The 21,905-nt window shown below is 37.1% G+C and overlaps 1 protein-coding gene across 9 annotated transcripts in view; it reads left to right on the top strand.

Moving 5' to 3' along the window:
- JADE1 (jade family PHD finger 1) overlaps positions 1–20,820 on the top strand; it is a 165,716-nt gene extending 144,896 nt beyond the window's left edge. For all 9 annotated transcript variants that reach the window (XM_081959359.1, XM_081959357.1, XM_081959358.1 and 6 more), the window contains 5 exons: positions 2,330–2,497; positions 4,076–4,192; positions 9,166–9,693; positions 11,859–11,976; positions 16,382–20,820. In XM_081959359.1, the coding sequence (XP_081815485.1) occupies positions 2,330–2,497; positions 4,076–4,192; positions 9,166–9,693; positions 11,859–11,976; positions 16,382–17,271 (1,821 nt within the window). In that variant the 3' untranslated portion in view covers positions 17,272–20,820. The remainder of the gene's footprint in view (positions 1–2,329; positions 2,498–4,075; positions 4,193–9,165; positions 9,694–11,858; positions 11,977–16,381) is intronic.
- The last annotated feature ends 1,085 nt before the right edge of the window (positions 20,821–21,905 follow it).

The raw sequence follows: 21,905 nt of genomic DNA, 5'->3' as shown, positions 1-21,905 counted from the left end.
CTACTTGGAATGTTGGTGTTGCTGTTGCATTTTTTTATTTGCAATTTACATTTTAAATCCTATATTTGGTTTCATGTGTATTTATTTATTTTTTGCTTTATTTTGAATGTTTAGCCTCAGGTTTGTTCAGTTGCTGTCCATTTGGCTTAACATATTGTTTACCTGTAAATTACCATTTTGTCATATTTTTTGGAAGCAATACAAAGGGATATAAGAGTTTTGATTGATCTCCTTTTATGCATTACGAAGAGTTTCAGACTTCTCTTCCCGAAGTAGTTGCTTCGCCATTTGGAAATGGTTATGCATCTCTATGTGGAGAATGGATTATATTGATTAATTTAGCTCAGCCCATCTGTAAGAAATGATAGGAGTATAGTCCTATTTTCCTTTATGTAAAAGATAGAGTGTATTTATATTTCTGTTAAGATAGATGAGTATAATCTTACCCTGTTTCTCTGAAAATAAGACCTTCCCGGATAATAAGCCCAATCGAGCTTTTGAGTGCATGTGCTAAAATAAGCCCCGCCCCCAAATATTGCAACACAGTAGCAGCCATGAGGTGACCATGCTCACCGCCTCCCACACCTCAAAAATAATAAGACCTCCCCGAAAATAAGGCCAAGCCCTTTTTTTGGGGGGGGGGTGTCAAAAGAAAATAGACCCTGTCTTATTTTCGGGGAAACACGGTAGATCCCAGGTTTGTTTTGACATTTTAGGACTTCAGGTGCAGCCGCCAAATTCTCTAACCCGAAAGTCCACACCAATTATAATTTTTAATGCAACAAAAATATTACATTAATAGGAGCAATGTAGATTACATTTAAATATTGTCCTTGTCCTTTTTTTTACTCTACTTCTTTTTAAAGGTAGTTCCCACCGCACCATACAAAATTCTGTTCTTAAAAATTGTACATTTTTTCTTTTAAAGGATTGGTGGATAGCTGTATTTTTCTTTGCTTATTTATATCCCACCTTTATTTTCACAAATAACTCAAGGTGACTAACACATCCAACACACCTACCTCCTGCTTTCCATACAACAACAATCGCACGAGGCGGGTTGGGCTGAGAAAGAGTGACTGGCCAGTATTAATATACTAATATTAATCAACATTTCTGTGAGTTGTTTCCTGTTGAGGAAGAAATACACTATGTGTATATTTATTCTCCAGGTTTTTTTTTTAATTGAGTGGTTTTGTCAGTAAATTATGATAAGCCAGAGAAAAGGACATTTTTATGGTTTGAGCTGATTTTGAGCATTTTACACTTTTAAAATTCTTGATCAATTGGCAGTCATTTTTACTGCTTTTTAAATTATATTGAGCCACAAAAGATTTAAAACATCAGAAGCAATGGCCTCTCTAGGAACACCATATCTGTTTCCAGAAGAATAATTAATGTCATAGCTGTACGTTGAGGCAGAAACTCAGCCAGGTCCAGAGAAACTATTTGTGTTCTTGGAAGACCACCTGGTGGGGTGGGGTGGGGTGGGTAGGGTTTTTTTTTTACGGTTATTTTAAAGTTATTCTCAGCTTTCAAGTGGGACACAGATATTTTTTAGGCTTTTATTTTAGTTAATAAAATGTTGGCTTAACTCCAATTGAAATAATCATTATTCATATACAATCTGCCTTCCCTTTGGCAGCACAGCTGGCTAGGATAGATCTTCAGTTCCCTGTTTTAGCTCCTTCTATTACACATTGTTTGGTCTATTTCATAGCTTTGTGAACTTAGAAGCAGTTATAAACATGGCCAGAGTCCCATGATTACTAAAAATTGCTTCTTTTGTGGTTGAGAATGTATGTCTGCAATTAACATCACAGCCATCTTGGCTGTTGTCCAGTAGATAAATTTGAGAAGCTTTAATTCAGCTGATACCCCATAGCTACATGGAGTTTAAGCTACTCAGAAGCCATTTTAGCAGCAAGGTAATCTCATGAATTCATTAAAGTATTCAGCCATGATCCAGAGAATGGGCTTGTTTTGTTTTGTTAGATTATTTCTTTTTGTTTGATTTTTTAAAAAAGAAACAAACTTTATTAGGTTTGCTGAAATGGAAACCTAATAAAAACCAAAGATATGAAGGCAATCTTAGTATTAGCCTAAACGTGTTATCACCAGAATTCAAATTTGTCGTCACAAGCCTTATTCTTGTAGACATAAACTAATAATCATCAGCTTCACCTCTTCATTTGTAATTTAAGCTTCTCAACTTGGGTATCGGCTAATGAGGGAGGTGATATATAAATACTAAAACTATTAACAATAAGCTGATACAAATGAAGTGCCCTGTTTATACCTGTCTGCTAACCTTTTCTTCTTTTTTCAGGCATGTTATGGCATCCTAAAAGTTCCTGAAGGCAGCTGGTTATGCCGAACCTGTGCTCTTGGTGTCCAGCCAAAATGCTTGTTGTGTCCCAAGAAAGGTGGAGCCATGAAACCAACTCGAAGTGGGACCAAGTGGGTCCATGTTAGTTGTGCCCTCTGGATCCCAGAGGTTGGTATTTCAGGGTGTTCAGAGTGGCAGATGTTGATTCATACTTAAAGCTTTATGGCTAGTATGGGAGTCATAATGGTGCCACTGGTTATCATAACAGACGGTGTTAAAATTGATAATGTGGAACCCATCTAATAATTGAAGATATTGTTAACCCCTTTATACTTGAAATGAGAGGTACAGGATTACTTGTTGACTTCAAGATGTTGCTGATCTACATCATGGTCAATGAGGGATCCTGAAAATTGTAATCTAGCATCACTAGCAAGTCCTTGTCTACAGTTTAAGTCTTGAAATATATTTACATGTTGGTAAGCTTCCTGAGATTTTGTATTGGTAGCAGTGGGAAATATGGAAAACATTTCAAGTTCAAACCATTTTGAAATTCAGAATGTTTGATTTTGACCTTGAAAATTTTGTTTTGTTTTTGAAATAGTGCTTTTAGGATCCAAAGGAGACAGATTTGATCACCGTGTAACTGTGTTTGAGATCAGTGTAGCTGTTTTAAGCTAGGAACATTTCCAGAATGATTGAAACTGTCTTTTTCAAATATGAAACAGCTTTCACAGTCAAAACAAAAAGTTCAGATTTGAAATGGAGTGTTTTGAATTTGAAATAGTTTGATTTTGAACATTACAGTGTAATAGCAGGAGATGGGTAATAGGAGGTTGCTAGTGAGATGTAGTGGGATATCTGGCCCTTAAGAAGTTTTCTAATGTTTTAGTAGAGTGTATGAACATTGTTAGGAAGTGGAACCAATTATAGTTAATGACTGATTTTGGAGCCATGATTGAAAGAGACTTATTTGCCATCTTCCTTCTATTATAAGGGAGAAGAAAAGGATATGATGTAATTCTGTAATATAAGGCTAATGTAATATAGAAATACATAATTGCATGCAAAACAAACCGTTTCAGGGGTGTTCTGGATTGTTTATTTTTCCTTCCATTCTCACAGTTTTAGGAGAAAAACATGACATTTCCAATGAACATCAGAATATTCCATCATTAAAAAAGAGACTTGCACATAACCTGAAATGTTCCCTTAGGCCAGAATAAAAGCAAATCCACATTGTTTTTTCTTTGTCATTAGAATACAAGAATATGGGGGGAAAGATGCACTATTGCTTGCTTAACTTGTTAATCAAACTTTTAACTTGGGCTTCAGTAGGGAATTTGTATTAGATTTGGCCAGAGGATAACTAGTTCAAATTCCTACCCAGTTCACATTCTATTCTTCATCCCTGGCCAGTTACTATCACTGTTTATTATGAGTCCAAACTTCTTATGTGTGAAGAAACTTGTTTAATTTTGTAATTTAAGAGGAAGGGCAGGATAAAAATAAAATCAATTTATTTCCAACCCTTAAGAATTTTTTTAATGGGATATAAGTATAATCTTTATTGTCATTGTACTTAAATACAACAAAATTAGTTGGAAATATAATTTGATAAAGTAATAGATGACTAGAAATATTGGTCTGATGGGATAATCTGAAGGTCAGTAAGTAGAGGACAGTTATACTTTCACTGCTATTTGGTTTTTTTAAATATGTATTATTTTTTCCAATTATTCTTAGGTGAGCATTGGTAGCCCAGAAAAGATGGAACCCATTACAAAGGTCTCTCATATTCCCAGCAGCAGGTGGGCCCTGGTATGCAGTCTTTGTAATGAGAAGATTGGGGCATCCATACAGGTAAACAGCTCTTAGGTATTTTGAGAAACTGTAATCATTACAAAAACCTGGCCAAAGGTCTTTATCTAACTTTTATCGTGATCTTCCCATGTTATATCCTTGTAACTTTCATAAAATAAATTCTGGGATGAGCGTTGACATTGGCAGCGCATATACAATCATTGGGACATTACATACATTAATATTACAACATTAATTTAGGATTTTTGTTTAGATACATACATTGGCTAATCAATATTGTGTTCGAGAACCTCATTGCCATACTATTGAATCTGTGTTCAGTGTGAACTCTTTGATATTTATAAATCATCAGTGTGATTTAACCTTTTTTTAAGATGGCTTTTGAAATTGCCATTGTCTTTGACATCTGTTTTGCTGAAGAAATTTTTAAATAATTTTCAATCTCCTTGCTTTCTCTCCTTTGTTAATAATCCTTTGTGTGCTGTGTCATATCTCCTTTTTCTTGGCTTCTTGGAGCTTGTTCAGTGTTTTCTTGTCTATATGCCAATTATACTTGTCATCTGATTGTTAGATTTTTTTTTATTACCATTTGCCTCTTGTAATTATTAGCTTTTGAAATCATGTCTTTGTTCAGAGTTCCTTGTATTACCTACTGAATTTGCAGCTTACTTAGCTATATTTAACTTGATCTATATCTAATTTAGTAGGTACAGATGAATGGATTTCTTTTAAAAAAAACTAGTATGACTGAATGTAATGTTAAATGAGAAATACTTAGCACTTTACTACATTTCTAATTGAGCAAGTTCAATGAAAACTAGGTATTCACTGATTCATTTCAGATAGCCATTGTTTTTGCTTGTTTGGGCCAGAGTTGTTTTAATTTCATTTCTGAAAATGGTCTTCAGAAGCCTGTCTGTTCTTTGCGGTTCATTTAGAGCAACATTGCTATCTTGCAGATTAATTATTAGTGATAACATAAACATCTTACAGTTAACATATCTGTCAAATTTTATTTGATTTTCAGACTTTAGAGAGCAAATGTTTAGGAGATCACTAATATATTATTCCATCAAACTATGTTTCCCAAGGTTATGTTTCTTAGTTGAACACGATTTCTAGTAGGATTCAAATACTGCCTAATACAGAAGGATAGTGAAGTGACTCTTTCAAATATTCTCACCTGCGTGATAAAATCAAAGTAACAGAGCAACATGATATGTTGAGCCCTCTTTAGTGATAGAATAGTCCCTACATAGAGAATGGTAGTCTTATTTACTGTGATGGATTTATAGCTTTAAAAAACTACATTTTAACTCACTGTTCAATTAGCAGTTCTTCCATGTTTATGCATAAAATATGTATTAGTACACAGGAATTGCTTTGCAGCACTTGGATATTATAACATTAATATTTTATGTCTCAACACAATAGTACTGTTAATCAGAACATTGAGCTAACCTATTTACAGACAGAGTATACACTAAGCGACTTATGAATTAAACACTGGGTGACTACAACTTTTATTCAGAGAAAAATGTACTAATAAAATTGATCACTATTCCCTATCTTTTCATGCAGAGAAAATTGTGAATGTTTTTAGTGAATTGCCCATAGTTACCAAGAAGATATCATTTGGCTATGGATAAAGATATGGGTTAGAATTGCTGTATGTGTTTACATTATGCTGCTTCCTACATTGCTTTTCTCTCTAGCTCTAAATCATTGATATGCCAGAGGTTTGACATTGAATCCAGCACAGATTTTCAAGTGCTTTGCCAAAGGCTGTGTTTAGTAATGTCCTTCCAAAGGAAATTTAAAATAAATGTGCTGAATATGACTCGCAGATATATAATAGATGCTCAGTATATTAATAAATGTTACTGTAAGCTTTAGTAGACCCGTACGTGTTCTCTGAGTTTTTAGTTACATAGGAGAGAGATAATTTTATGTATTGTATTTTTTGTTAGTATACTGTACTTGAAAGAATAGCATCTCGAGCATCCTATTTTTCCACTAAATTTCTGATAGCTCATGATGACTAGTTTGTTCCTAATGTTTTTGTTTTTATTTATTCTATTGTATCTATCCCATCCCTCCATCTACTTACCTACCTACCTACCCACCCACCGTTTTTCTGAAAATAAGCCCTCCCCGAAAATAAGCCTCCCCTGAAAATATTGCAATACAGCAGCAGCCCTGAAATGACCACGCTTGCCACTTCCTGCCACCTCGAAAATAAGGCCAACTGCTAATTTTGGGGGTCAAAAGAAAACAAGACCCTGTCTTATTTTTGGGAAAACATGGTCTCTCTCTCTCTCTCTCTCTCTCTCTCTCTCTCTCTCTCTCTCTCTCTCTCTCTCTCTCTCTCTCTCTCTCTCTCTCTCTCTCTCTCTCTCACACACACACACACACACACACACACACACATCTATCTTTCTATCTATCTATCTATCTATCTATCATAAATCATGAATATTATTTATTCTTTTTAACTTCTGATAACTGCATTGAAAATTGAGGTTTCAATAAATAGATGTTTTGAATTCAAGCCATTCCATACTTCCAAATGATCAAGACAGGCTGCTTAAAATAATCTGCTACTGAATCTCTTTTAAGCCATCAAGCTTATTTCTGTTAATAGTGTGCTGGCCTTGGTAATCACTGGTATTTCTAATATTCTAAGAAGTCTTCAATGATATTATTATCCACACTCTAGCGAAACAAGTATATCTAGATGTAGGTAAAAAATTGCATCACTAGGGATGTGCAGCATTTTGAATCAAGAACCAAGAGAGTTTTTTCAGTGTACATGTGGTCTCTTGCTGCTTTCTTAAAACTTGCTGCTTTCTTGAGTCAAATGGCTACTAAGCAAGTCTAGAAAATGATGCGGCTTCCAGTTCTTTTCTGGCTGTGAATCCACAGTGCAGCATATTCTTCATAACAGTTGGGCAGTAAACATGTTGATCCTCATCATAGACTTACAAATAACCTTATGTTATGCCAGTGCTTCTCAATTATTTTCTGTCATGCCCCCCCTAGGAAGAAGAGAACATTTCGCGCCCCCCCCCGCGCGACTGTAAATAGTATAATTTGTCTATAAAATTGTTATAAGTACACCTCTGCATAACATAGCACACCGGTCTTTCCTCGTCTCCCACCGTAGTCACATGCTTTCTTTCCTCTTTCCCTCTTACTTGTCTATCCTTCCTTCCACCCTCCCTTCCTCCTTCCCTTCCTTCCTGCCTCCCTTCCAGTTCCCTCCTTCCTCTTTCCCCCTGCCTGCCTGCCTTTTTTCCTCTTTCCCTATCCTCCTATCCTTCCTTTCTCCCTCCCTCCTTCCCTGCCTCCCTTCCAGTTCCATTCTTCCCTCCTTCCTTCTGCCTCTTTCCTGCCTGCTTGCCTTCTTTCCTCTTTCCCTCTTGCTTGTCTATCCTTCCTTCCACCCTCCCTTCCTCCTTCCCTTCCTTCCTGCCTCCCTTCCAGTTCCCTCCTTCCTCTTTCCCCCTGCCTGCCTGCCTTCTTTCCTCTTTCCCTATCCTCCTATCCTTCCTTTCTCCCTCCCTCCTTCCCTGCCTCCCTTCCAGTTCCATTCTTCCCTCCTTCCTTCTGCCTCCTTCCTGCCTGCTTGCCTTCTTTCCTCTTTCCCTCTTGCTTGTCTATCCTTCCTTCCACCCTCCCTTCCTCCTTCCCTTCCTTCCTGCCTCCCTTCCAGTTCCCTCCTTCCTCTTTCCCCCTGCCTGCCTGCCTTCTTTCCTCTTTCCCTATCCTCCTATCCTTCCTTTCTCCCTCCCTCCTTCCCTGCCTCCCTTCCAGTTCCATTCTTCCCTCCTTCCTTCTGCCTCCTTCCTGCCTGCTTGCCTTCTTTCCTCTTTCCCTCTTGCTTGTCTATCCTTACTCCCTCCTCCCTTTCTTCCCTCCCTCCCTGCCAGCAGCTCCTCCAGCATCCCAGCTGGAAGCAGCAGCACAACAGTCGCCGTTACCAGGGGCGAAGGGGTGGCGGTGGCAAGATCGAGCGACCGCCGCCCCTTTGTCCCTTCCCCAACAGCGGCTGTTGCGCTTCCGCTTCCAGACGGAATGTTGGCGGTGGAGCTGCTGGCGGGGAGGCGAGCTACCTGCATAAAGACTCCGCCGAGGGCATGGCAGAATATATCCCGGCTTGAAGTGGCAGCGCTGGGGACTGCTCAGAGACTCATCAGAGCCGCGGGCTGGAGCTGTGCAAAAAGTCTGCTTGGGCTGAGGGGGGGGGGGAGGGAGGGAAGCCTGGGACAGCCATGCTTCCCTCCCTCCCACCCCCGCCCGAGCAGGCTTCTTGCACAGCTCCAGCCCGCGGCTCTGATGAGTCTCTGAGCAGTCCCCAGCGCTGCCACTTCAAGCCGGGATATATTATGCCTCGCCCACGCCGCCGCCGTTGCACCCAGATGGAAAGGGAGCCTTCGCGCCCCCCTTTACGGAGCCCCACTATTTGAGAACCGCTGTGTTATGCCAACACAACCCCAGGGTACCTTGTGAGTGGGAAATAAAAAATACTTGGTTATACTGTCTATTACAGCCAAGGGATACTTGGTTTTACTTCCATGATATGCTGTGGCAAAATTTCTTTAGATTACAGTATTTACACTAGCAATTTGGTTGCAAATGGTTGTGAAGGCAGGCCAGATATGGAACACTTGAAATGTCACATGACTGCAGGAGGGATAGCCCTGAAAACTTTGTAAATACCCTGGGGAGTTTCATCATAACTTTGAATGGTCACTAAGCGATCAGTCATAACTCCCTTCATAATTATAGTAACTCACGAATGAGCCATTGTCACTTTCTGTTCATGCTTTGAGCTTCCTGACCATAGAACAGATAACATTTGACAATATAGGCTCTGGGCCCAATTCTGAATTGCTGTTGTAATATTCTTCTATTATGTCCAAAGCTTGGATCTAGGGAGCCTTAACATAGGGTTCAGAATCTTTACTGCATATTTAAGTACTTAACATTTTTATTTCTTTTTTCTGCAGTGTTCAGTAAAAAACTGCCGCACAGCCTTTCATGTCACTTGTGCATTTGACCGTGGTTTGGAGATGAAGACTATTCTGGCTGACAACGATGAAGTCAAATTCAAATCCTATTGTCTGAAGCACAGTTCTACTAAGAAGTTGGATGAGGAAACCCTCAATGAATTAACTGGCCAAGAAAATGAGAATGGGGCACACGATCATGCTCTGGGTCATTTAGAATCATATGATAGCATAGCTCAAAATCAGGAGGAAGCTCATCGAGTCAGTATTCGAAAGCAGAAACTGCAGCAACTGGAGGATGGGTTTTATGCCTTCGTTAATGCTTCAGAAGTGGCTAAGGCTCTGCAACTTCCAGAGGACTCTGTAGAATTCCTGTATCAGTATTGGAAATTGAAGAGAAAATCAAACTTCAACAAACCTTTGATCACCCCAAAGAAAGACGAAGAGGACAATCTAGCCAAACGGGAACAGGATGTTCTGTTCAGGCGACTACAGCTTTTCACTCACCTCCGGCAAGATTTGGAGAGGGTAAGCTACGATGTTCTTGAAGAAGGGATAGAATACAGATCTAAATGTAACATTCCTTATGCCATACATTGATTAAAGTAACTTTGTTATGTTCTGTGCATCTGATATTTGATCCATGCATGTGATTCTGTTTGGACCTCAATATGGGATTCAAATAGATACGAAATAAGAGTTTTTAAAACATACACCATTGATATTTGAAATTATGGCATTAGTATATGTATATACATTTCCACTAATATCACCAAGATTCATATAAAATTAAATAATGCATAATACATAAATTCCTTAAAAATAAAGTAATAGGAAAATGTTAAATAACCATTCATTTTATATATAGCCATCAAGCTATTGCGCTTTGAGTGAAGCAGCAAGATGCAGAGCCCAGAGAAGGGGTAAAAAACAATAAATGAAAGAAATTAAATGCATGTGGTAAGGAAAAAAGTCACCTAAATCTAGATCCGTATCTTTTTTCCATACATTGGATATGTTTGCCACCTTGAGTCATTTATAAAAACAATATAGGTAGGATGTAAATAAATGAAAATACATTTTTAGTCTTACAAACCATCCTTGCTTAAATCACTTTCAAATATTGCTTGGTATATTGTTGGTCATTTAACTTTTAAACTTTTTTTTTCTCAGCAACTCCACCCCTTCAGTCTTCCTACTCTTATCAACAAATTCAGTTCGTCCTTCTTTCATTCTTGACCCTATATCTTACTTTAAGAACATATTTTGTCAGTAGCCCATTTTTACTACATTAAATTCGTTTCTCCTAACATCCATAACTTTCACTTTTGTATAACAAAGCAGAAAAGCAGCACATTTATCCATGGCATTCTTCAATTAAGTTTTCCCCACTTCTTAGACCCCCCCCACCCCCTATTTACTCCTCTTAGAATTCAAGTTGCAGTCCAATCAGATTCTTACTTTTAGTAAGATGTTCTTGCTACTCTGTGCTAGAGACTACCTAAAAACCCAACGTAACATTTGTCTGCATTTCATTAATTAGGGAGTTTGTGCAGTGTACTGATACACATTCCGGGTGCCCTAATTATAAAATGCCAGATTGAAGAGATTCATTAATTCTTTGTGAAATACTGAATGTATATCACTTTTAATTCTAAAGCAGTCTGAGGGACTCGCGTGTTTTGAGATGTGTGCTTGGAGGATTGCATTCCATGACCCAAAGCCTCAAATTGTTTTTCAAACATGACTCTTACCTTCCACTGAGGGTTCCTATGATTAGTAGAAGCTACTGGAATGAATGTGACTTGTGAAACTTTGATAATCATAATCAATTTTGATATCACCAGCCTTGCTGGATAACTTCCTTTCATTGCTTAGAAGATGAAATTGGCATGAAAGCTGATTGCTGATCGTAGAATTGTGCATTATTCAAACAAGGTGCTTTGGATGTGGTGCAGGCATGCTTGCTAGCTCCTGTAGGTCTCCTTAACTTCTGAACAAAAAAAGCTTATTTTCTGGAGCCAACTGATTACAGTGTTGAGATTAGAAAAAAATTGAAGTTTCTTTAAGATTCAGCTGGTAGGTAGAACAAGGATATCTATGCCAGGTCCAAGACAAGTTTCTAGCTTTGGATCTGAATACTGCACACCTGCTTTCAGGAAGAGCTTTTTTTTTGATATTGGGTCTTCAAACTGAAATGCAGAAAGTAAAATAGATCTGTTTTCCCTGTGTTTATGCTTTCTCTTAGCTATTGAGTAACTTTAAAGATCTGTGCAATTAGGGTAGACTCGGGCTCCAGACCGAAAGGACGGAATTTATAAGGCATCATTTTTAGAAGAATGTAATTAATGCTGTCTAGGTTTTCTATCCAAGTTATATAATCTTTCTGCTTTGAATCCTTTTAATAAAAGATCTTTTTTTCCTAAGATCTATGGAGCTTCTCAATCATCCAGGTCATGGTTATCCTAAAGGTGCTTTTCAACAGGCAACTGGATTTTCTTGGTTTTTTTCTTTGAAAATGTTTATGTTTCTTGGATGCTTTTCATCCAAGATGCTTCTTTACTTCATTCTTTTTCTTTTTCTCACTATAAAGAGGTTTCCAGATGGGCCACTATTTTTTTCAAATAACTTCAAAATAATCTTAAACTTCTTTTATGCATTCCTCATATTAGCAATATTTTCAATATTTCTAGGTACGGAACCTCACGTACATGGTGACCCGACGGGAAAAAATTAAAAGATCTGTTTGCAAAGTCCAGGAACAGATATTTAATCTTTATACAAATCTTGTAGAACATGAAAGAGCTTCAGGTAAGTTTTGTTGCTTTCTGTAATTTTTCAGAAAATGACTTCGGAAAAACACTTCCAAATGAACTGGAATTAAAATTAATATTGTAATGCTCATATTTTGTCCCCCTTCTTGATATAAAACAACAAATAAATGGGAAATAATGGCATTCATTTTCTTTATGCAAGACCATAAAATTTTGATTTGACTGTCTTTAAGTACATACATTTAAATTTAGTTAAATCAGAATTACCTTATTCCTACCCAGTTTTCCCTCAGCTGTAAAAAAGATTGCATGTATTATCTCTACTGTTCTTTAAGGAATTTATTGATTTATATTTTTATATACTTGGAAAATAATTCTCTAAAAGTATAGCAAATACTTACAAAAATATTGTTATGGCTGCTTGTAACCTCGTTTCCTATTTTTGCTTCCTTTTGAAAGTCATAATATCCCCAAGTTGCCTTTTCTCATATCCATGCAACAGTATTACTCCACTTAGCAAATTCTAATTAGTATAATTCCATTATATTAAGCAAGATTTGAGAACCTTATTTCTGTCGACAGATTCTGGCAGTGAATCTATCCAGACCCAGAAATTTGCAGAGAACTTGATAGCCTGCAAGTAGTTATGTATATACAGTATGCATTTGAATATTAATAGAAGACTCCATACAAATCAACACATCATTTTATCAGGATTTTTGATTGCAAAAAGTTTGCTAATCATGAGTAGCAATAAGTAGATACTTTTTATTAAAAAGTCAACAGATGTTGGTCAGAAACCTAGAGGATAGGGTTAAACTTCATCCTCTTACATTCTATTACTTTAGCACCGGATAAGGTTTTAAATTTTGTTCAGTTAATTCATGCTTGCATTTTAATAAAACTTGTACTAATTCAGTTTAACATTTTCCATTATAGGATAAATAACAACTCAATAAAGCTTTGAAAAATATATTTGTGCTCTGTAGAACAAGCTAAGCTAAGGCAATGTTGATTTTTAATGATGCACTTCAAAAACTTGAATTAGTTTTGTGAATTTTAGGAACTTTAGCTTAATCACAATTTATTATTACAAGATATCTTTAAAAAGTACCTATATATCAGTCAAATATATAATTTATATCGTTTGGGACATTTTTTTCACTATTTAGGGAGGAGCATTTTTGAAAAAACAAGAACTGAAACATTTTCTGTAAAAATAAGCTGGTTGAGGAAAAAGAGCAGCCACTTTGCTTCAAAGGTGACCGATAACAGCTCCCCCCCCTTCAATAAAAAAAGAGAAAAAGAAAAGCTTTACAACTATTGCTTCCTCTTAGAATGATATAAATAGCTTCTGCAATTTTCCCTGCTTTAATTTTGGCAAATTAACACTTGTACTTTATTTGGGCACATTAACATTTCAAAAGCTAAATAAATTAGTAAAATGAAAATCACTATTTGACTGAAGGGGGGTTCCTGTTGGGATAAATATGTTTTAAAAGTTATGTAATATTTGGAGTTTCTGCTTGGAGAATACACTCTTCCTAGTAGACCATGTGTCGATAGTTCCTTACTTTCATATAGACATACTTAAGATCATATTCTGTGTACTTTTAATATGAGTGAAGTTTAAGGAAATTTGACTGAATTACCCCATTGGATTGAGCTTGAAGATATTAGTCAATTTTAGTAGCACTTGGTATTGCAAGTGCTCTAATGCCAAATCTAGTAACTATTGGTTTAATTATCCCAATGGCAGATAATTTACATATTTAACGCAGACATCTCCACCATTACTAACCATACCAATTAATTGAAAATAAAGGTTTCTCTTGATATTAGAAGGCAAATATTAAAGAGATTGGTATTTTTCCCCCCACAGAAGTAAAATTTCTACCATTGATGAAAATTTTGACAGATAAAGTTATTGGTGCCCTTTGATATGAAATTCTGTCATTTTAGTAATGGCTGAATTTCAGCAGATTTTAAATGCACTGCAACTAACAGTAATCTTAAAAAGAAATGGAAAGATGTTTCAAAATACCTAACATAAATTTTAACCTAAACTTTCTGTTTTACAACTATTTAAAATCATGTTTACCTACTATACATATACATCATATTATTTATCTCAGGCAGGATATAGAAAAGATGTAAGAATAAGCCAAAGAAATTAAAAGTATGACATAAAAAAGGAAACATAGCTAAAATTAGTTTATAAAAAGTAAAGATTTCCCTTGTCCAGTCGTATCCTACTCCAGAGGGAACTGCTTATTTCCTTTTCCTTGTTAAGTGAACCAGCATTGTCTGAAGACACTTTCAGGGTGATGTGACTGGCATGACTATACGCCGACCCATACAGACATTTCTCACTGAAGTGGTATCTATTTATCTACTTGCATTTGCATGCTTTCAAGCTGATATAAACATAGATAACATACAAATACGCACTGTAGGTTGCCCTATCTTTCTATCTGTGTTAACCATCCTTTCTTTTCCCCTGTCCTTACACTGTTTATCTTTATATATTGTGTTATATATTGTATTTGTTAGTATATTGTATATACTTCCTAGTCAGTAGGATAAGGGCAATAATATGCTTGGTAATCTGGAGATAGCAATAGCACTTAGACTTATATACTGCTTCACAGTGTTTTACAGCCCTCTCTAAGTGGTTAAAGGTAAAGGTTCCCTTCACACATATGTGCTAATCATTCCCGACTCTAGGGGGTGATACTCATCTCCGTTTCAAAGCTGAAGAGCCAGCGCTCTCCAAAGAAGTCTCCGTGGTCATGTGGCCGGCATGATTAAATGCCAAAGGCATGTGGAACGCTGTTACCTTCCCACCAAAGTGGTCCCTATTTTTCTATTTGCATTTTTACCTACTTTTGAACTGCTAGGTTGGCAGAAAGTGGGACAAGTAATGGAAGCTCACTCCGTTAAATGGGGCTAGGGATTCAAACCACCAAACTGCCGACCTTTCTGATAGACAAGCTTAGCCACTGAGCCACCGCATCCCTAAGTGGTTTATAAAATATGTTTGAGATAAAACTAGGTTTTGGTAACATTTGAGGCAGACCCAAAGGTGCTTTTTCAAGAGGCAACTGGAGTTTCTGGTTTTTCTTTAAAGACGTTTTGCTTCTCATCCAAGAAGCTTCTTCAGCTCTATCTGGATGGTCTTCAAAGAAAAACTAGAAAGTCCAGTTGCCTCTTGTAAAGCACCTTTGAGACAACCATGACCTAGATCAGTGATGGCGAACCTATGGCACGCGTGCCACAGGTGGCACGCAGAGCCATTTCTCAGGGCACGCGAGGTGCTGCCTTGTCAGCTGGCCAGCGCGCATGCGCGTGCTGGCCAGCTGAGTTCACCCTTTTTTAAAGCCATTTTTCGCCCTCCCCAGTGACTTCTGGTTTGCTCGGAGGGTCTTTTTGAGCGCTCCGAAGGCGTTAGGGAAGCCTCCGGACGGTCCCTGAAGCCTTTGGAACGCTTAAAACGACCCTCTGAGCAAACCGGAAGTGACTTCCGGTTTGCTCGGAGGGTCTTTTTGAGAGCTCCGAAGACGTCAGGGAAGCCTCCGGACAGTCCCTGAAGCCTTCGGAGCGCTCCAAAGGCTTCAGGGACTGTCCGGAGGTTTCCCTGACACCTCCAGAGGGCGTCCGGGGGGAGGCGGGGGAGGCTGTTTTCACCCTCCCCAGGCTCCTATAAAGCCTCTGGGGCGTGGGGCGGGCAAAAAAAGCATGTAAAAATGGGGGGGAGCGCCTGTAGTGCACGCATGCGCACCGGGGGGGTCGTGCATTGCAATATGGATGCGGCTGGCCCGCACACAACCCCCCTGCGCTCCCCCCACTTATGGCATGCGAGCCAAAAAAGGTTCGCCATCGCTGACCTAGTTGACTGAGAATCTCCATAGATATTTAACACTTGAGGCATACAACAGGTCAAAATGTGCCAAAAATTGACCAATTATTGTCGCAGGGAATGTGCTACAAATTTCCTACTGAAGCACAGGCAGGACTAAAACTGGTTAGCAAATTTAAATTTGTTTCTGTTTTTCTAAAAAATAAAAAAGCCAAAAATGACTAAAAAGGAAATAATGAAGAAGATGTTTAGTGCATCAAAGTAGTTTTATCATTAAAACATCTCAATTTATTTCTACTGACTTAACTGATTAGGTACCTGTTACAATTTAATGTGAAATTAATACCTCATGTTAGCATTGGCTATACTACCTACATGAGTAAAGAAAGTTGTAGCTAGAGTAAATTAATTGAATGTAAGCCCTATTGAAATCAGTGAGAAAAATTAGTCTTAGATTAAATTCATTTTCAAATTCTATTCATCCCAGTAAGAATTTAGTGCAACTAATGGAAGCTTTTACTAAAGGTAATACTGGATGGGTAATTTTAGAACATCTTTAACATGTTTTTTGGTGTCTCTCCAGGTACGCCTTCCTCTTTCTCCTCGATGGAAAATTTGGTGCTCTTCAACAGTTCGCCATTGGACCCAGATGCACCTAAGATAGAAGATTTGAAATGGCATTCGGCTTTCTTCCGAAAACAAATGGGCATGTCGTTGAATCATTCACTGAAAAAAACAGAGAAGAGAGAGCAAATGAGGAGAAATTCTGGGCACAATAACAAACCATTACTGAAACAGCCCAGCCAAAAGGAGGAGCTTGATTCTTCTGGTAGCTTTTTCAGTTTTGAAAAAACCTTTGCAGAAGCACAATTTGGAGCAGCACAACAGAAGAATGGGATTGTAACGGAAGACCACAGGAAAAGAGACAATCATTCTCATTGTGACACGATAAAGGTAGGACTGAAGGAGAAGCCTCCCAAACATAACTACAAGCCCTTGAAGTCAAATGAATCATTTCAGAGGCAGTTAGAAAATAAAAGAGCCGTGAATCACCCAAGTGGCAGATCAGCGCCTGGAATCCGGAGGGATATGGTGCCTAAATGCAATGGATCCTTTTTCAGAATAAATTGTAACCCGACTCCAGTTAAAGTGCCTACAACACCCAGAAGCCCTGTGAAAAATTGGGGAGGATTCCGAATTCCAAAGAAAGGAGAAAGGCAACAGCAGGGAGAGGGGCAGGAGGAAGCATGTCGTCAAAACTCTAATTTCTCTTACTCGGCCCTTGGACAAGTTTCCCCTAAAGACAGGGCAAAAAACAACTTAAAAGTAGACAGTGAGAATGATGGGTATGCCCCGGATGCAGAGATGAGTGATTCAGAAACTGAGATGGCAGAGAAGAAATGCAGGCTTGGATCAAATAGCACTCTCCCTAGAAGGACAGATATTATTAGGAGAAGTATTCTTGCCTCTTGACTGAAGAGTGATACAGAACACAGCACTGGAATCAGTGAAGCCCCAGTCTGGATATAAAAAAAAGTAGCTACCCTGTTCTATTTATTGATGGGACAAAGAGAGTCTTAAATTATGACTACCAGATCTACCAAGAATAAAGACATTTTCCCTGGGCTGTAGAAAGTTGTTTACGTGCACTTGAGTACGAATATTTCCTCCACCGTTCTCATGACTGTGAGATGTGAACATTCTTGCAATTGTCTGAAAGAAATCTGAGAAAATAATATTGTTTTCCAGTTGATTAATATGTTGAATGCTCATTTTAAAAAGAAGGATAAGTTAATTGGATTGTGTGGGTAGACCCTAGTTTAGGCAGATAGCACTGTTTTTTCTTTCCCCGTCTCTGAAAAGCACAAGCTGTTGATATGTAAGAGAGTAATGAATTACATTTTGGTGCACTGCTTATCCTAATCTACATGGTCACTCTCCTCAGGCTGTGCTCGGAGTAAATCCTAGTTTCGTTTTTTTGCTGTATTAGAATTCAGGGGAATTTTGGCAGCTGAAACCTTTGTTAACTCCAAATGTTTTTAGACACACATTTTATCAAGCAGGTAAGAATTTACATGAGAGGTAGATACCCTAAGAGGTAAATCCAAGCTGCTCAGAATAAAAACTTACTGCAGTATATATACAGTGCTATTCTGAAGGGATCCAGACAAAGAATTAAGGAAAATTATCTACTTCTCTCAAATTAAGGGAAGAGGGGTATCTATGTCTTAAAGTACTTGATCTTGTTTTGAAAGGAAGGTAGGTTTGTAAGCTTGCTGTATTCTTCTAGCACCTGCCATGTGAAATAAAAGACAATTCAAGTGAGAGAGACTTAAATGTGTGTCTGTGGCAAAACAGGGTTGGCTGTCTTGTTTCTCCTCCTATGCACTCACCCCCGATATACACTGCAAATTATAAATCTGTAATGGGTGAGAATTTTTACAATAGAAAAATTCTTAAGAGTCTCATCAGACTTGGGAGAAGCAATGGCAGACAAATGAAGTTTGCCATGAAGATATATGACTGTATTTCCAAAGGCAGTAGTCATCAGCCTTTCTTTATATGCACTAATAATATGTGTTGGGATATGCAAGTCTCTAACACATAAGGGTTACTTTAAATACAAAAAAGAAGGATGTAATAAATATATATGTATATTTTTTGAATAAAACGGTAAGGCAATAAGATGCGAGTAGTGCTTTACATTCAAGCCAATTTAAGAAGACTTCATGATATGAATTAGATTTGGCAAAAGAGTGTTTTGATTACATCATTAAAAAACTGCAATAAGTAGAGAGAAAAAGCCATCAGCAATAATAAGTGAACGGATTATTAGCCTATTTTGTGCACTCAGCAAGAGTGCATTTTTGAGACACAAAGTTAGTTTTAGATGATTACAACTTTTGGGACTCAACTTGGATATAAACAATACCAGAGATAATGAGGATACAAGAAATGTAAGGAGCAGTAGGTATTTTGTTTGGCAACTCTCCTCTCAGTCCATCATCATTAGTTTTTACTTATTATATTTAAAACAAACGTTGGAACCTTGCAATTTGACTCAAGTCTTCCAGAGGTTTCAACTGAAAACTAGAGTGCTACTGTTTCATCTTGCTATGCAAGTCAATGATCATCATGAATACATTTGAGGAGGTTTGCAAAGTAGTTTTTTTTACGGTCCTAATTTTTGGATAAAGAAATATAGCATGCGATCCCATGAATTCTAAATTACTACCCCACCAATTCTATAATTTGGGAACTTGTATCAGATCATATCCCCATTGACTTCCAAAGTAGCAGTAATAATCCCAAGAAGACAAAACTATGCTTTGAAAATAAGCTAGTTTTCCCCTCATTTATCTTTTGCCTCCACTTTCAGTATCTAGCTTGGTGCTAATCATAGTTTAATATATGTGAAATCGGCTTCCACTGAAATAAAAAATACAGACTTTGAAAGGCCATTTTTTAACTTGGCCTATCAAATTCAAATATACCAGGATGCTACGGTTAGAACTGAATGGGAAACTGAAATGGGACTCGTGCATGAACGATGAGGAGGTTGTGAAATAGACACATTTCATGAGATCATCGTTTTCTGATTTTAGGCTCATTGTGTATATAATAGCTGTAGTTCCAGTGGTGGCTATTGATACACTGGAGTTCCAATGCTTTAACATAACTTTATATAGGCAGGATTTTTTTTTTTTTTGCAGTTTGCTTCATTGTCAAGAAAATTATTCAAATTTAAAAGAAAGAACATTATTCTCCATCCCTTCCTACAGAGAGCGCTGTATTCCTAAGAGTAGTACATGCATAGCCTTTGAGTCAAGATGGATAGAATTAACAAGCAAGTTAAGACTTTACATTCTAAACATTTTTAGATGCCATCGTAGAAAGCTACTGGAAAGAAGTAAGATATAGATATATATACGGCTTTGTTCCTTTTGATTGAACTACCCATATATTACAGGTATATAGCAAGGTTTGCTGCTTTAAAAGCAGGCATGTTCTTGTTAAATATAAGAGGGATGTTATTGATTAATTAATTATTCACTACAGTAAGTGTTTCAGGTGAGGTTTAAGTGAAATAATATTGGTTAACCTGCCCAATAGGGAGTTTTTCATCAAGCCATAGAAGAAGTAAATTTGATGTTAAATAAACATTCGATGTTATGATCAATTTTGAAAGAGGTATCAGATTACATTTGCACTATTAGGAATGTTAGCATTTGTGCAGAAAGAATGCCTTATCTGTTTTCCCCACCGTATTTAGGTTAATAAGCTTTCTGATGTTTTGATTAATGCTGAACCAAAAATTAATAACAAAAGAAAAAAAAATAGTTCGTTCCCCCTACCCACATCTTCCAACTACAGAAGTAGGTAAAAATCAGTATGACCTGTTGTTTCATACTATATTTAACACTCAGTTAATGAAAATTTATAAATAAAACCATATTCTTTACTACCACTACATTCATTTCATTGATAAGAAAACAATGGAGATTTCTTGTTAGCGTCATGTTTTACTTATGCAGATTGCCCAAGAAATCTCTGATTATACTTGGTGTACTACATTGAAATAAAGGGTAATAAACATTTTAGTAATGTTGACTGGAATGCTGTCTGTTTGATTCTGGACACCCACACACATACGTGCCAGTCTAAACTAATGAGATGTATATCTCATATGTACAAAATCTTAATTATTTTACATAAATTGGGTAAAAAAGATCTTACTACATTTGTAAAACCTTGTACAGAGGATTTTTTCACTATGTGCCTAGCTTTGGTGTCCATTTTGCTCCAATTTGAAAACAGGTGCATGATGATAAAACAAATAGAAATAAAGTATATGTAGAGATGACTATTTTATATTACATGGCCCAATCCTGTATTTATTTTCCTCCCTTTTTGAAGTATTTATAAAGACCTAGTTGAAGATGGCTGTATTTTTTGTTAAAATATTTAGTAGAATTGTGCCTTTGTCTGTATGTGAATAAATGCTGTACATTTTGCAATACACTTAAGTGTTCTGGTCTGATATCTGCGTTTATACTCATTTGACAATGTTAAATTGGTAAATCTCAGCAAATACCCAGGTTAACTCAAATTAATCAGTGATGGATTCAACATCTTTAACTGTATGTTTCTAATATAAGCCTTAATGTAATGATGGCATATATAACACTTGTGTATTTTTGGCTTTAAACCACTACTGAGGATTTCCCTTTTTCTATTCTTACATTCTCCTATTACCATATCTAACTGCTTTGAATAGCATGCCATTTCTTCCATCTGTCTCATTTCCCATTTCCTTTCTGCAATAATATTGAATGATTCATTGGTTATGATGACATTCAAATGACTGATGTCTTTCATAATATGCTTGATTTCTGCAAATTTCTGAAATCTCAAATTAATCTAGTGGTCTTTAACCAAATTCCTAAGTAATGTGTAGATTTTATTAAGTTGGACAGTTTATAATAGTTTTCTGTGGATAATAGTCTGTAATGCTGTACATGGAATTATTCCCTTAGGATCAAAGGATATATCCCAATGCTACTTAAAAGCTTGGAGTAAAACAGGGATGTCCCAAACTACATTGTTGAAGTGTTGTGATTACTTTGTTGCTTTCTGTACTGGGATTACAAGGTTTTATTTTTTTAAAACCTCCAGGATTAGCAAATGAGACAGAAAGGTGCTGGTTCTATCCATGTTGCTAACTACAAGGCAAAATTGGAGATGAGATGATGACAGAAACCACATTTATAAAAACTCACTTGATTAGTTTCATGGGTGGTGTTTAAATTTGATAGATGAATAAATAAATTCAATCTTGCTGGATTAGGCCAAGGCCCATTTCATTCCAGCCTTTTGTTTCTCCCAGTGGCCAAAAATGTACCCCTTGGGATCTCGGCAACAATAGGGACATTTTCATTGTTGATTCCCTTAGTAATTGGCATTTCAAAATTAGCTTGAATATCCACATAAAGTCATCCAGTTTAGCCCTGACTACCCTGGAACAAATTTGGCAAGTGTGAAGTACTGTGCTTTGTGGGAAGGAATAAAACTGCTCCTTGCCAGCCATCTCTGCTATGCATGATTTT

Source organism: Natrix helvetica, assembly GCF_964273705.1.
Source record: "Natrix helvetica genome assembly, chromosome: 7".
NCBI classification, from domain to species: domain Eukaryota; kingdom Metazoa; phylum Chordata; class Lepidosauria; order Squamata; family Natricidae; genus Natrix; species Natrix helvetica.
Note: the sequence above shows the minus strand (reverse complement) of the source record. Positions and strands in the feature narration are given on the sequence as shown.